This window comes from Myxine glutinosa, chromosome 5 (assembly GCF_964187855.1).
Source record: "Myxine glutinosa chromosome 5, kmMyxGlut1.1, whole genome shotgun sequence".
NCBI classification, from domain to species: Eukaryota; Metazoa; Chordata; class Myxini; order Myxiniformes; family Myxinidae; genus Myxine; species Myxine glutinosa.
This window is the reverse complement of record NC_136265.1, coordinates 8,906,270-8,919,840: the sequence shown is the minus strand read 5'-3', so window position 1 is coordinate 8,919,840 and position 13,571 is coordinate 8,906,270. Positions and strand designations below refer to the sequence as shown.

The 13,571-nt window shown below is 47.9% G+C and overlaps 1 protein-coding gene across 3 annotated transcripts in view; it reads left to right on the top strand.

The window, feature by feature from the left end:
* LOC137427974 (glycogen [starch] synthase, muscle) overlaps window positions 1-13,571 on the top strand; it is a 48,297-nt gene continuing 34,726 nt past the window's right edge. Inside the window, exons 1-2 of one of the 3 annotated variants that reach the window (XM_068117848.2) lie at window positions 7-652; window positions 8,830-8,911. Coding sequence is in view for 1 of the 3 variants with exons in the window: in XM_068117847.2 (XP_067973948.1) it covers window positions 532-652 (121 nt within the window). In the remaining 2 variants the exon portion in view is untranslated. Of the gene's footprint in view, window positions 653-8,779; window positions 8,912-13,571 lie in introns of all 3 variants that reach the window. The other 2 variants (XM_068117849.2, XM_068117847.2) reach the window with 2 other exon arrangements.

Below are 13,571 nucleotides of genomic sequence, written 5' to 3'. Positions count from 1 at the left end.
GCTGATGGGAGGAGCGGGGGGCGGAGAATCCCGGAGATTGTGAATGTCTCTGCGTCCCCTTGTGGAAGGTCAGGACGTGCTGGAGTTCCGTTCTCTGATTGGGACGGAGGGACAACTTACTTTGTGACGCCTCGGCTGCGAACTATAGCCCGAGGTCATTGCTGCAGCACTTTGAGAGAAGTTTCGGGTCGAGTGCCGAAAGAAGCGGATTTCGGCCATTGACGGTCCGTGGTCGACCTGCAAGACAAGCCGACGTGAGCTGCCACGGTGTCTGCCATTGGGAGAAGCGCGAGTTGAGAGTGAAGACCCCCAGACACACCAAGTCCGGAGAATGTGAATGGTCTTGAGTTTTTGCATTGCGTTTAAAAACGAGACACCAAGACCCTTGAGGAGCAGGTGCGGATTGTGGAGACCACCAGGTGAGACACTCCGGGTCGACCTTTTGTTGTCGATTAACGACCAACAAATAGTGAAATACAGAAAGCCATCTTCGAGGGTCCACCAAGGAGACCCTGAGGATCCAAGGGAGAGATGCCTCTGGTGAGGTCCTTCTCGGTGACATCCCTCAATGGACTAAATGGTTGGGAAGACGACGACGTGCCTGATGAAGACGTGGTCCTGTTCGAAGTCGCCTGGGAGGTGTCCAATAAAGGTGAGCTCTTCGTCCGGTTCCCATGAAGATGTTTTTGGATTGTTTGGAATTCCTATCGCAATCCGCTTCATCACTAACCAGGGCTATAACGACCTTTTTGGACGATCTCTATCATTCCTCCAAACGCTGCCCACAAACTCATGGGTTTGATGCTCATCCAGGAAGTCACGTGATTATAAACTTCCGCCCTGGTGATGCACACACTGGATCAGTTTACTGGGGGGGATTTTAAGCACGAGTGTCTTTTGGAAGGGGGGGGGGGGTGATATGATGTTTTGGGGGAACAGGGGGAGTTGGAGTATGATGGGGTTTTTTGGGGGGTGGAGACGTGTATTTGGTGTGTGTAGGGGGTGGAGACATGTATTTGGTGTGGGTAGGGGGGGGTGGAGACGTGTATTTGTTGTGGGTAGGGGGGGTGGAGACGTGTATTTGGTGTGGGTAGGGGGGTGGAGACGTGTATTTGGTGTGGGTAGGGGCCGGGGGGTGGAGACGTGTATTTGGTGTGGGTAGGGGGGTGGAGACGTGTATTTGGTGTGGGTAGGGGCCGGGGGGTGGAGACGTGTATTTGGTGTGGGTAGGGGGGTGGAGACGTGTATTTGGTGTGGGTAGGGGGGTGGAGACGTGTATTTGGTGTGGGTAGGGGGGTGGAGACGTGTATTTGGTGTGGGTAGGGGGGTGGAGACGTGTATTTGGTGTGGGTAGGGGGGTGGAGACGTGTATTTGGTGTGGGTAGGGGGGTGGAGACGTGTATTTGGTGTGGGTAGGGGGGTGGAGATGTGTATTTGGTGTGGGTATGGGGGTGGAGACGTGTATTTGGTGTGGGTAGGGGGGTGGAGATGTGTATTTGGTGTGGGTAGGGGGGTGGAGACGTGTATTTGGTGTGGGTAGGGGGGGGGGGTGGAGAAAAAAAATTTTCTTGTGTGTGTGTGTGTGTGTGTGTGTGTGTGTGTGTGTGTGTGTGTGTAGGGGGGTGGGGGAAGGAGGATATTGTGTATTTGTGTGTGTGTGTGTGTGTGTGTGTGTGTGTGTGTGGGGGGGTGGTTATGTATTTTGTGTGTGGGAGTGGGGGGGGGGGGGGGAGGAGGGGACCATTCTTCTCTCCGAAAAGACCGACTGGACAACCCTCCCATCCACTTTCTGAATAATCCTCTCCAAGAAGTTCTGTCACTCAAGCTTTTGGGTCTCACTATCTGCCATGATCTTTCCTGGGAAAACCACATTTCCAAGCTGGCCTCCAAAGCCAGTCGCCGACTGGGCATCCTCCGTCGTGCGAAGTCCTTCCTTGGCACACCTGAGCTCCTCACCACATACAAGGCTTTCATCCGCAGCTCAATGAAATACTGCTCTCCCCTCTGGGCCGGTGCTCCTGCCTCACTCCTAGCTCGTCTTCACGCTGTTGAAACCAAAGCTTTCAGAATCATTGGAATCTCCTGCGATGAAGCTAACTCCAAGGGCCTTTCACTCACTCACCGCAGGCAGGTTGGTGGTCTTTCTGTCTTCTACCGACTCCTCTCTGGCCTTGCCCCCCCCCCCCCCCCCAGCTCTGTGCTCTGTCCCCCAAATGCTCCTACAGGTCGCACAGGATCTGCAAGTAACCCTCTTATGGTTAGACTGCCAAAATCAAGACTCTCTGCTCACCTTCACTTTCATTCCCCTTTTCTCCCGCCTCTGGAACAAACTCTCCCACTCCCTTCACATTCATAGGTCTTTAAGACAGCTGATCACCACCATCTCTTGGCTTCCCCCATCCAAAACCTTGATCTTTTCTACCCCTGTTAATTCACCCCAGATCCACTTTTTTAAAATTCCGACTTCTTTCCTGGAAGTCCTTGCCGTGTCCTTGTGTTTTCTACTTCTCTCCCCCCCCCCCCTCCCTTCCCAGGCCTCCTCCCCCCCAAGCCCTCTCCCTCCCACAGATCTCACCATGTCCTTGTTCTCAAATGTTGTACTTGTGTGCTTCCCTCTCTCCCCCCATCTTGTCTCCCGCTCCCTTTATCTTATGTTTTATGTGCCAGCTTGTCTTTTTGTGATTAATGTTAGCTCTTACACGAGCCTCGATCTTGTATACAAAAAAACCCCAAAAAACTGAAGCATCGTTGTTCAACTCGTGGTTCTGTTTGATACGTAACAGATAATCCATAATGGAGGATATGAGAGACTATGGGGTTTAGTAGTATGATAAAGAAAATGTATGGAAAGGGCTCATATCGTGCTTTTGGTGGGCTTGGGAGGGAAAGGGGTCAACGTGTCGTCATTTGTACATAATATGTAGAATGGCCATGAGCTTGAGGCAACTTTGGGAATTCATGCGTTATCCAGGTAGTGCACAACATGCAACCACACGAAATGTGATTTTGCAACATGCAACCGCGAGGAGTTTGATTGCACAACATGCAACGGTCAGAGTGTGATTGCGCAACATGCAACCGCGCAGTGTGATTGCACAACATGCAACCGTGCAGAGTGCGATTGCGCAACATGCAACCGCTCAGTGTGATTGCGCAACATGCAACCACACAGTGTGTGAATGCACAACATGCAACCGCTCAGAGTGTGATTGCACAACATGCAACCGCACAGAGTGTGATTGCGCAAAATGCAACCGTGCAGAGTGCGATTGCGCAACATGCAACCGCTCAGTGTGATTGCGCAACATGCAACCGCGCAGTGTGATTGTGCAACATGCAACCACGCAGAGTGTGATTGCGCAACATGCAACTGCGCAGAGTGTGATTGCGCAACATGCTATCGCGCAGAGTGTGATTGCGCAACATGCAACTGCGCAGAGTGTGATTGCGCAACATGCAACCGTGCAGAGTGTGATTGCACAACATGCAACCGTGCAGAGTGCGATTGCGCAACATGCAACCGCAGAGTGCGATTGCGCAACATGCAACCGCTCAGTGTGATTGCGCAACATGTAACCGCTCAGAGTGTGATTGCGCAACATGCAACTGCGCAGAGTGTGATTGCGCAACATGCAGCCACGCAGAGTGTGATTGTGCAACATGCAACCGTGCAGAGTGTGATTGTGCAACATGCAGCCACGCAGAGTGTGATTGCGCAACATGCAACCGTGCAGAGTGTGATTGTGCAACATGCAGCCACGCAGAGTGTGATTGTGCAACATGCAACCACACAGAGTGTGAATGCGCAACATGCAACCGCACAGAGTGTGATTGCGCAACATGCAACCGCGCAGAGTGTGATTGCGCAACATGCAGCCACGCAGAGTGTGATTGTGCAACATGCAACCACACAGAGTGTGAATGCGCAACATGCAACCGCACAGAGTGTGATTGCGCAACATGCAACCGCGCAGAGTGTGTTTATGCAACCGTGCGAAGTGTGATTATGCAACATACGATGGTATATATCCACTCTAACATCATCGCACACAGTCCATAATGACTAACTCTCGGTGTTATCCCATCAGATACTGATTAATGTCTCCCTTGTTACCATGGTTATCTCCAGGATTGTACAACAATCGAGGTTCCAGTTGTAAAATTGTTTGTTACAGGCATTTTGATGTCATCATACCATACAGGATTCCCACTCAAATTACTTTAAGTACTTGTGTCAAACTACACTTGTTGTAGGTGCATGGTCATAGTCAAATTAATATTATCTGTATTGTATGCACTCACGCACAATCTACAGTTACGCACTACACATTCCTTTTCCTTCCTCATGCTAATAATTCTTCTGTAATCAATTTTCTCTACCATGCCTCCCCCTCCTCAAACCACCCCTTCTATTCATCCTTATACCCTCCCTTCTCTTCCTTTGTTACTTTTCTTGATGTACGCTTCTCCCCATCATTTTGCATATGTAATTTCTAGATATGACATGAAATGCCCCTGAAAGATGACACACTTTATGATGATTAGAGACTGCTGTAGATGATGAAATTGTGTGCTGATGTGGAGTCGTGCCACGAGAGGGTATTGGGTAGTTTGGTGTATTGTATAGCACGGCCTATAATTCAGATTCATCACTAAGCTCGAGTGTGAGGCCTGCGATGAGTTATGGTGCATAACTGTCCTTTGGAGATGCTAAGCCTGCCGTCTCGGCTGCTTGGACCTTCATGACGATGCTGGAGAGGAAGGTACTCTGACTATCTCAGAGTCTCCATCTACTTGTTGAAGGTGTTTATCAGCACCTTCCATACTGTTTGCGATAAGATTACCATCGGCGAGGACGAACAAGTGGTGAGATCGCGATGGCTGGCTTTGTGGCTTGGCAGCGACTCACCTGAGGGTGCAGCCCAAATATGGCAAGGTTAGAGAAAGATCAATGGAGAAACATCCTCAAGCTTCTTTGGCCGTGGTCGACCCAGGCTCCTCGTTGATTGTTGTTTGAAGTCGTTTTTTTGTGCAGCTCTTCAGCGACGCAAATAATGTGATGTGATGAAACTGCAAATAGATTGTCGCCAACATGTCGGAATCAGTTATTAAACGGGATTGGTTATGAAACGTGTGAGTTTTCAATCGATGATCCATAGTACGGCTTGTTGGGTCACAGATGTCCTTAAGCTGCCAGCGCTATCCAAGTCCTTGGTAGTACAACACCAAACCCACGGGGTGGAGGTGCACAAGATTTCTTGGCATGTAAGGGATCTATTTTAAACACCATGGTGTAAGCCAATACGCCAAGGAGCTCGAGGTTATTAAGCTCACTCTCCCCTACCCTTGTCTCCACTTATTTTATACACATGTATGTATATGTATATATATATGTACAGTCGTGGCTAAAAATATTGGCACCCTTGCACTTTTTAAAAAACAATTCACCATTTCTTCCAGAAAATGGTTGAAATTAAAAAATAACTTTGTATCCGCATTTGTATTTCTCTGGTTTGCAGTGGAACAAAACAAAAAAAGCTGAAAAAATTGCTAAATCTTAGCTTATTCCACACAGAAATCCGAAAATGGCCCGGACAATATTATTGGCACCTTTTAAAAGTTGTTGGAAATAATTAGATTTCAAGCAGGTGATTCTACTTTACTTTGGAATTTAACTCACCTGTGGTGAGTTGCAGATGCCTACAATATAAAAATCACTCATTCAACCAGATTGAATAGAGAAAAGGAGTCATTCTGTTGTTTTGTGTCGCTGTGTGTACCACAATGAGCGTGGAGAAAAGAAAGAAAATCAGAGAATTGTCTGAGGAAGTCAGACAAGATTGTAGCCAACCATGGACAATCTCAAGGCTACAAGTCCCTCTCCAGAGACCTTGATGTTCCTGTGTCCACCGTACGCAATGTTATCAGGAAGTTTAAGGCCCATTGCATTATAGCCGACCTCCCTGGACGTGGCTGCAAGAGAAAACTTGATCAAAGATTGTAGCGAAGGATTGTTCGAATGGTGGAGAAAGCATCTCGATCATCTGCCAAACAGATTCAAGCTGACCTTCAGACACTAGGTATGACAGTTTCAACTCACACCATCCGTCGCTAACTCGATGAAAGGGGGTTCTATGGTAGGAGACCCAGGAGGACCCCACTGCTGAGAGAGACATAAGAAAGCCCGACTGCGTTTTCCAAAATACACCTGAACAAGCCAAAATTCTTCGGGGAGAATGTCTTGTGGACAGATGAGACCAAATTAGAGCTTTTTGGAAAGGTGCATCATCTCTATGTTTACAGAAAACCAAATGAAGCCTTCAAAGAAAAGAACACCTTCCCTACAGCCAAACATGGAGGAGGTTCAGTGATGTTTTGGGGTTGCTGTGCTGCCTCTGGCACTGGGTGCCTTGAATGTGTGCATGGCATCATGAAATCAGGGGATTACCAAGGCATTTTGGAGCGCAATGTTCAACCCAGTGTCAGAAACTGGGTCTCCGTCGAAGGTCATGGGTCTTGCAGCAGGACAATGACCCCAAACCCACTTCAAAAACACCCAGGAATGTTTCAAGACAAAACACTGGTCTGTGCTGAAGTGCCCAGCAATGAGTCCAGATCTAAATCCTATTGAACACCTGTGGGGAGATCTGAAAACAGTTGGGAGAAGGCACCCTTCAAATCTGGGAGAATATCTCAATTTCAACTTATTTTTAGAGAAAATTGTGAGTTGTGTATATATATACATATATATATATATCAGTAGCAATGGCAGCAGGAACGCCCCTCCCACACAATCACAGCCAAAGGTCGTCCATTTTGCTAGTCCTCTCTCGTCTCCTCTCAAGTGGGGTCCGCGATTGAATCTGTGGTGCCATCAGTCATGTCGAAAGAGGAGACCCACCTGTCGGCGTTGCCTGGCGGTGACGACGCGCAATCCCGCAAGATCGAGGAAAAGGTAGGGGAGGTGAAGCTGAAGGAGAAATACCACAACCTTCCTCCTCGTACCGATTACCTTCAGAAACAGCTGCACAAACCCGAGCAGAAACACTTTAATTCCGCAGACTACTTCATGGCTAAAGACAAGTTGGAAAAAAATAAGGAGTCTCCAAAACATGTCCCAGATGCGACTGGAGACCACAGAGCAACATCTCAGGTGCTGCCGGGCAGGGAATCCTCTGCTTTTGGACAGCAAACCACACCTCCAAACCTGACTACCTGACTAGTAGATATAGTCACCTGTATTCATGCACACAACATGCAACACAAAAAGGGGACCGAAAAACAACAACTACCACGGTTCCCGAAAAAGGCCAACCCCCGCTTGCGGGGAAAAATGGCCTCTAAAGGTGTTTTTTTATATTTTTATTCATGCACACAATGCTAAATGCTCATTTGTGCGCACATTGTTTTGTTTGACGCATGCAAAATATGATGTAATGTATGTATACATGGTTATGTTATTAAAATGTGAAGTCATGCACATTGTTGTGTTAATGTATGTGCATTGGTTTGCTAACTTGCAGGTTTGCAGGTAAAAGCCTGGTGTTGGCCTAGCGGTTAGGGTGCCGGCTTGGGATCCTGGGTTCGAATCCCGGTCGATCGCTGAATTAACGCCAGGGGGGTTGACTCAGCCTGTCATCCTTCCGAGGTCGGCTAATTGAGTACCAGCTTGCTGGGATGAATGATCACGGTGTGTACCCCGATTTAGAATAGGTACACCATATCCCTGCGCATCGTAAGAGCGTGACCAAGGGTTGGCGTCAGGAAGGGCATCCGGCCATAAAAACATTGCCTCAAACAGGGAACCATGATTGTCATGGGGCCCGCAAGGCTAACCCCCGCCCTAGCGGGGAAAAATGGCCTTAAAACGAGCATTCATTCTTCATTCAATGGCAGCAGGAAGATACAAGTGGCAACATGATCACGTGCTGGCAGTGGTATTGCAGATGGTGCAACAAGAGGTGCTGAGATCAAGAGAGAGAAGAGTGGAGAAGGAGACTGATGGGGGAGAGGTGTTGTTTGTCAAAGAGGGCCAAGTGGTAAGAGGTGGAAAGCAAGAGGGCTGACAGATGCTTGTGATTGGCAAGTGGTGGCAGACCTAAAGCCACAATTGGTATTCCCAGAGGAGATCTGTGTGACAAGGTTGGGCCTGACATTGTCATCTGGTCATGTGCAACAAGGCAGGTCATCTTAGGGGAATTGTCTGTACCTTGGGAAGAGAACATGGAGGAGGTGCACGAGAGAAAGAGAGGAAAGTACAGTGAGCTGGAGGCAGAGTGCCGGGAGAAGGGTTGGGGAGTTTCATGTCAGCCATTTGAGGTGGGGTGCAGAGGGTATATTGGCAATTCCTTTTCTGCATTTCTTGCTCGGCTTGGAGTGTGTGGGACAGAAAGAAGGAGGATGTGTGACAGAGTGGCCCAGGTTTCCTTGAAAGGCTCACTTTGGATTTGGAGGAAGTTTATGGAGGCACATCAAACGGTGTGGGATGAGGTTGTGGGTGGTGGTTCATTTCAGCCTAAAGGGGTAGTGACTGAGCATGGAAGAGAAATGGAGGTGTGTGTGTGTGTGTTTTGTGGGTGTGGTTTTGCATGGATGCGTTTTTGTTTGAGTGGTGCATGTTGTAAGGGTAGGTGGATGGTTGGTTAGGTGTGGTTTTTTTTTTTGGTGCGTGAGTGGTGGAGTGGCGGAGTGGTTGAAGGGTTGTGGATTCTGGGTGTGGAGGCGGTTTTGTTGTTGTCTATGTTCTTACTGGCTGGGGTTGGGGTATGTACGCATCCAGGAGTAGCTGCTGCATGTGGAGACGTATGTGCCTCTGCTGGCCCACCTTAGCTGACCGTATTGAGGTTGAAGCGCTGACACGGGATGATGCTGAGGACCTCGACTGAGGACAGTGAGGGACACTTGTGACCAGGTGTGTTTTGAAGTTATGTATGTATATATGTATATCTATGTGTTTATGTATATCTGTGTCTAGGTGTATCTATGTCTAAGTTAGCAAAAACGGGAAGATAATATAAATTGCACAGTTATATTGTAAAAAAAGGCCTTCTTCAGGGAGCAAGTAATGGGTTAACAACTTATGGCTGTTCTGCAGCAATGAAAGTAAATTAAGCCTTGAAAGTTGATCCAAACAATTCCTACAGGTGTCCCAACCTCTGCTGATTACTTGATTACAAACCCCCTGTCTGTATGAAAGCAGTATTGGAACAGACTCTTATTACACCCTCTGAAGCATTATTTGGACAATATTGCACTGCAGGAAGTAGTATATTGGAAACTGGAGGAAACTCTGACAGGAAGAGGTCTGGCAGACAAGTTTCCAAACCACCAAGACAGGACCCAAAGCCACAACAGAATCAGAAGACAAGTTTCTGAAAGTCAACAGCTTGCGTGATAGGCGGCTCACAGGACAACAGCTTCAAGCACAGCTTAACACTGGTCGAAGTAAGCAAGTCTCGGTTTCAACTGTGAAGAGAAGACTTCGAGCTGCAGGTTTGGAGGTCGAGTGGCAGTAAGAAAACCAATGCTAAGATGGCAAAATAAGAAAAAGAGGCTTGCCTGGGCCATGAAGCACCACCAGTGGACTACTGAAGACTGGAAGAAGGTCTTATGGACCAATGAATCAAAATTTGAAATCGTTGGTTCATCACACAGGGTTTTTGTACGCCGTCGAGTAGGCGAAAGGATGGTTCCTCAGTGTGTGACACCATCTGTCAAACATGGAGGAGGAAGCGTGATGGTCTGGGGCTCTTTTGCTGGATCCAGAGTCGGCGACTTGCACAGAGTGACTGGCACCCTGAACCAAAAGGGCTACCACAGCATTTTGCAGCGCCATGCAATACCCTCTGGTATACGCCTAGTTGGTCAGGGGTTCATCCTACAGCAAGATAATGACCCTAAACACACCTCCAGGCTATGTCAAAACTATCTTCGAGGAAAAGAACAAGTCGGTAGGCTTCAAGTCATGGAATGGCCAGCACAGTCTCCCGACTTAAACCCCATCGAGCTGGTTTCTGATGAACTGGACAGAAGGGTGAAAGCAAAGCAACCTACAAGTGCAACACATTTGTGGGAACCTCTGCAACAGTGTTGGGAAGAACTTCCCAAACAATATTTGATTTCCATTGTAGAAAGAATGCCACGAGTGTGTTCGGTGGTTATATCTGCAAAAGGTGGCTACTTTGCCGAGTCAAAATTTTAAATAAAATTTTGTTAAACAAAATGATTCTATGATTTCTTTTTTTTTAATCTCCAATTGCTTATTTGTTCTCTGCTTAATTTCAGAGTACATTGAGACGTTAAACTGCGTAAATTTCAATAAAAACTTGAAATATTGAGGTGTTCTAAAACTTTTGACCGGTAGTGTATATATATATATATATATATATATATATATATATATAAATATACACTCATATAGGCAGCGGCAGACTGCAGGTCTGTGAATGGGACATTAAAGCACACTTTTCGTCTGCTAGCTCACAGGAGCCCCTTGGGCAAGGCCGAGTATCTGCACGCCTCCCTTGCCAGGGTTACGGTGAAGACGTCAGCAGTAGGATGTTAGATGTTCCCTCCGGCAGATGATCCTCTTAGTCAATGGCAGAGATACTTGCTGGCATGAGGAATAACTTTTTGAAGTCAACGGGTGGCATCAACTAGGCCACTAATGTGGCTACTGCGGGGCAGCTCCTGTACTCCCCAGTCGTTACACTTTAGTGTACCACTGGATCTGGAGAACAGGAGCCCAGCGAGAGCAACTGCTGGTGGCACGACAGCAGCTGTTCGTTGGTACTGTGCAAGGCGTGGAGGTGTTAGGAAAGCCCTGTGGCTACAGAGACAAGGTGATGTTAGCAGGCTTGAGGAGCTGGAAGTTGCTAACTGGAGCTCTGCACATAGGCGGCCAAGGCGTGATGATCGCGTGTTTGTTGAATGAGCGACAACAGCACGTGGCAGCTGTCTAGGTGTCCAGGCAGCCCTATTTAGGGTTAGGATTAGGGTTAGGGTTGTTAGGATTAGGGTTAGTTGTTAGGGTTAGAGTTAGGGTTAGGGTTGTTAGGGTTAGGGTTAGGGTTAGGGTTAGGGATAGCACTGCCTGCCCTCGCAAGGGAACCCCCTAGAAAAGGTGGGGTAAAGAAAGCTCGTTTGTCATCAACCTGGTTGGTTCGCCGCAGTCAACGGGCCTTCACCTATGCGGCAAGAATAGGACTAAAAACAGGAAAGAGATTACCCTGGAAACCTGGAATTTTCGGACACTGTTAGATAATGATAATTCCAAACGGCCAGAAAGAAGAACCGCAATTGTGACAAACGAACTTGCTCAACATAACGTTGATGTGGCTGCCCTCCACAAATCGAGGTTGGAGGAGCAGGGACAACTGAGAGAAAAAACACACTCCATCTTCTGGTCTGGCAGGTGTAGCTTTTGCTATTAAAATGCTATTGCTGACAAACTTACCTCCAAAGAACCATTCAGACAGAATGTCAGGCTTCCTCTTTCCAAACAACGCTATGTTGCAAGAAGAAATGAGTTTGCCAATAAGTGCAAATGAGCTTGACAAAGCTACGAAGGTAACTAGATGTGGAAAGTCACCAGGACCTGATGGAATTCCACCAGAAGTGTTGAAGCACCGTGGCCCTGAGCTCAGATCAAAGCTTCTCACATTCTGCAATGTATGCTGAAACAAGCAAAGCTCCCACAGGACTACAAGGACGCACTCATCATCACGATCTACAAACGTTAGGGGGACAGAACAGACTGCAAAAACCATCGTGGCATATCCTTGCTGTCAATTGCAGGAAAAATTCTCACCAAAATCCTCCTAGAGAGATTGAAAGTCATCTCAGAATGTGTCATCCCTGAAAGTCCATGTGGTTTCCATGCTGGAAGATCAACAAATGATATGATATGCACTATTTAACGACAGGAAAAGGCCATAGAACAGCATCATGACTTTTAATATGTTATGAACATATTGTTGCGGATCTCGGGGGTCGGCGCTCCCCTTATCAAGGGGGGATTAATCCCCTTGTCCTTTAAGCTGGCCGTCCCGAGTCCTGGAGCTATTACGTCACTTCTGGTCAGCGCTGAATAGGGTGGTAGGCCAAATTGTTCCTATTACCTAATTACCAGCGCCTTCCGGGAAGCGAGGAAATGAGGCCCGCCCGAGCCGCGGCGTTAATGGACACGCCGAGCGAAGCGAGCCGCGACTCAGGCCGTTAACAATGACTAACCCGATTCTGAGCGGTTCCTAATCGTGCCACAGGTACTCAATGGAAGAAAAGACGGAGGCGATCGGATTAGGGAAAAACCAAGAAAGAACAAGGTAAATTTATTAACAACCAAAAAGAAGAGGAAAGGAAAGAAATATACAAGAAAGAAGAAGAAGAAGGAGGACACAGGGCAGGCTTAACTATACAGTCTTAACTTACAACCCCGGACAAACATACACACACACAGGATTGCAGCTGGTAGGGTGGAAGGTCCAGGTGGATGGTGCAGGCGATGGGGTCCGGCTCCAGGTGTCGCTCCGGTTCCGTGGGCGAAAACCCGGCAGGCAGCTTCGCGCGTATCGTTCGACGCGAGCGGACCGCGAGCGGCGGGAGGGAAAAGGCTCATGTCCTTTAGCGTATGCAACTCCCTCTCCCTCAAGTTCTCATTCATGCGCTCTCCCAACAAGTCCTTCAATAAGGTGCCTTTCCCAATGAGTCCTTGCGCAAGAAGTCTCTCAAAGAAGTCCGTTTGCCAGCGTGCGCAGTCCAACCACAGGCAGAAGTCCGTTCATCAAGAGCGCCGCCGAACAAGTCCGTGAAAGGACTTTGTGCTCGCGCTTATATATCGCGCTTCAAGATCACTATGCCAGCCAAAAAGCCACGCCCTTCGGCGAGCTCACCTCAGCCCTGGTTGGTTGGTGAGGGCTTACCGGCCACGCCTTTGATGGTGAGTTGATGTGGCCACACCTTCTTCTTGGGGTTCCGCCCCCGTCTTCCTCGAGCCGACCACATGGTCAATGGCGGCTTGAGCGAGCGCTAATCAAGGCGCGTAACAGAATTTGGGGAGAGGTCGCAAAATGAACAAAATGAATTGGGGACCTACTCTTATTTAATTGATGCAACGCAGATTCAACTATTGGAAACACGGCCTTATCTAAAACACGTAATAAGGAAATGACTGAGTTCCTATGGTGGCCTACGTGTTGCTTGTGGACTAACTAAGGGTGCAACCTTTAACCTTTACCGTCATATTTACAAGTGATTATTATTTACAAGAGTGTGGGTTCTAAAACCACAACAATATGATCATATGAACAACATATGATGCATAACAGCATCATACGTTGTATTTGTCGACTTTTCAAAAGCATTCAACTGTGGAGAGGGAACCCCTCTGGAAAATACTCAAGATCTATGGCTGTCCAGAAGATTTCATAAAGATCATGAAGGAGTTCCACGATGGGTTGATTGGCAGAATCTCTGGGGCAGGTAATGTCACTGACCCCTTTGGTATATGCCATGGAGTGAAACAGGGTTGTGTGTTGGCACCCACTCTGTTTACCTTGTTCCTAACTGGTCCT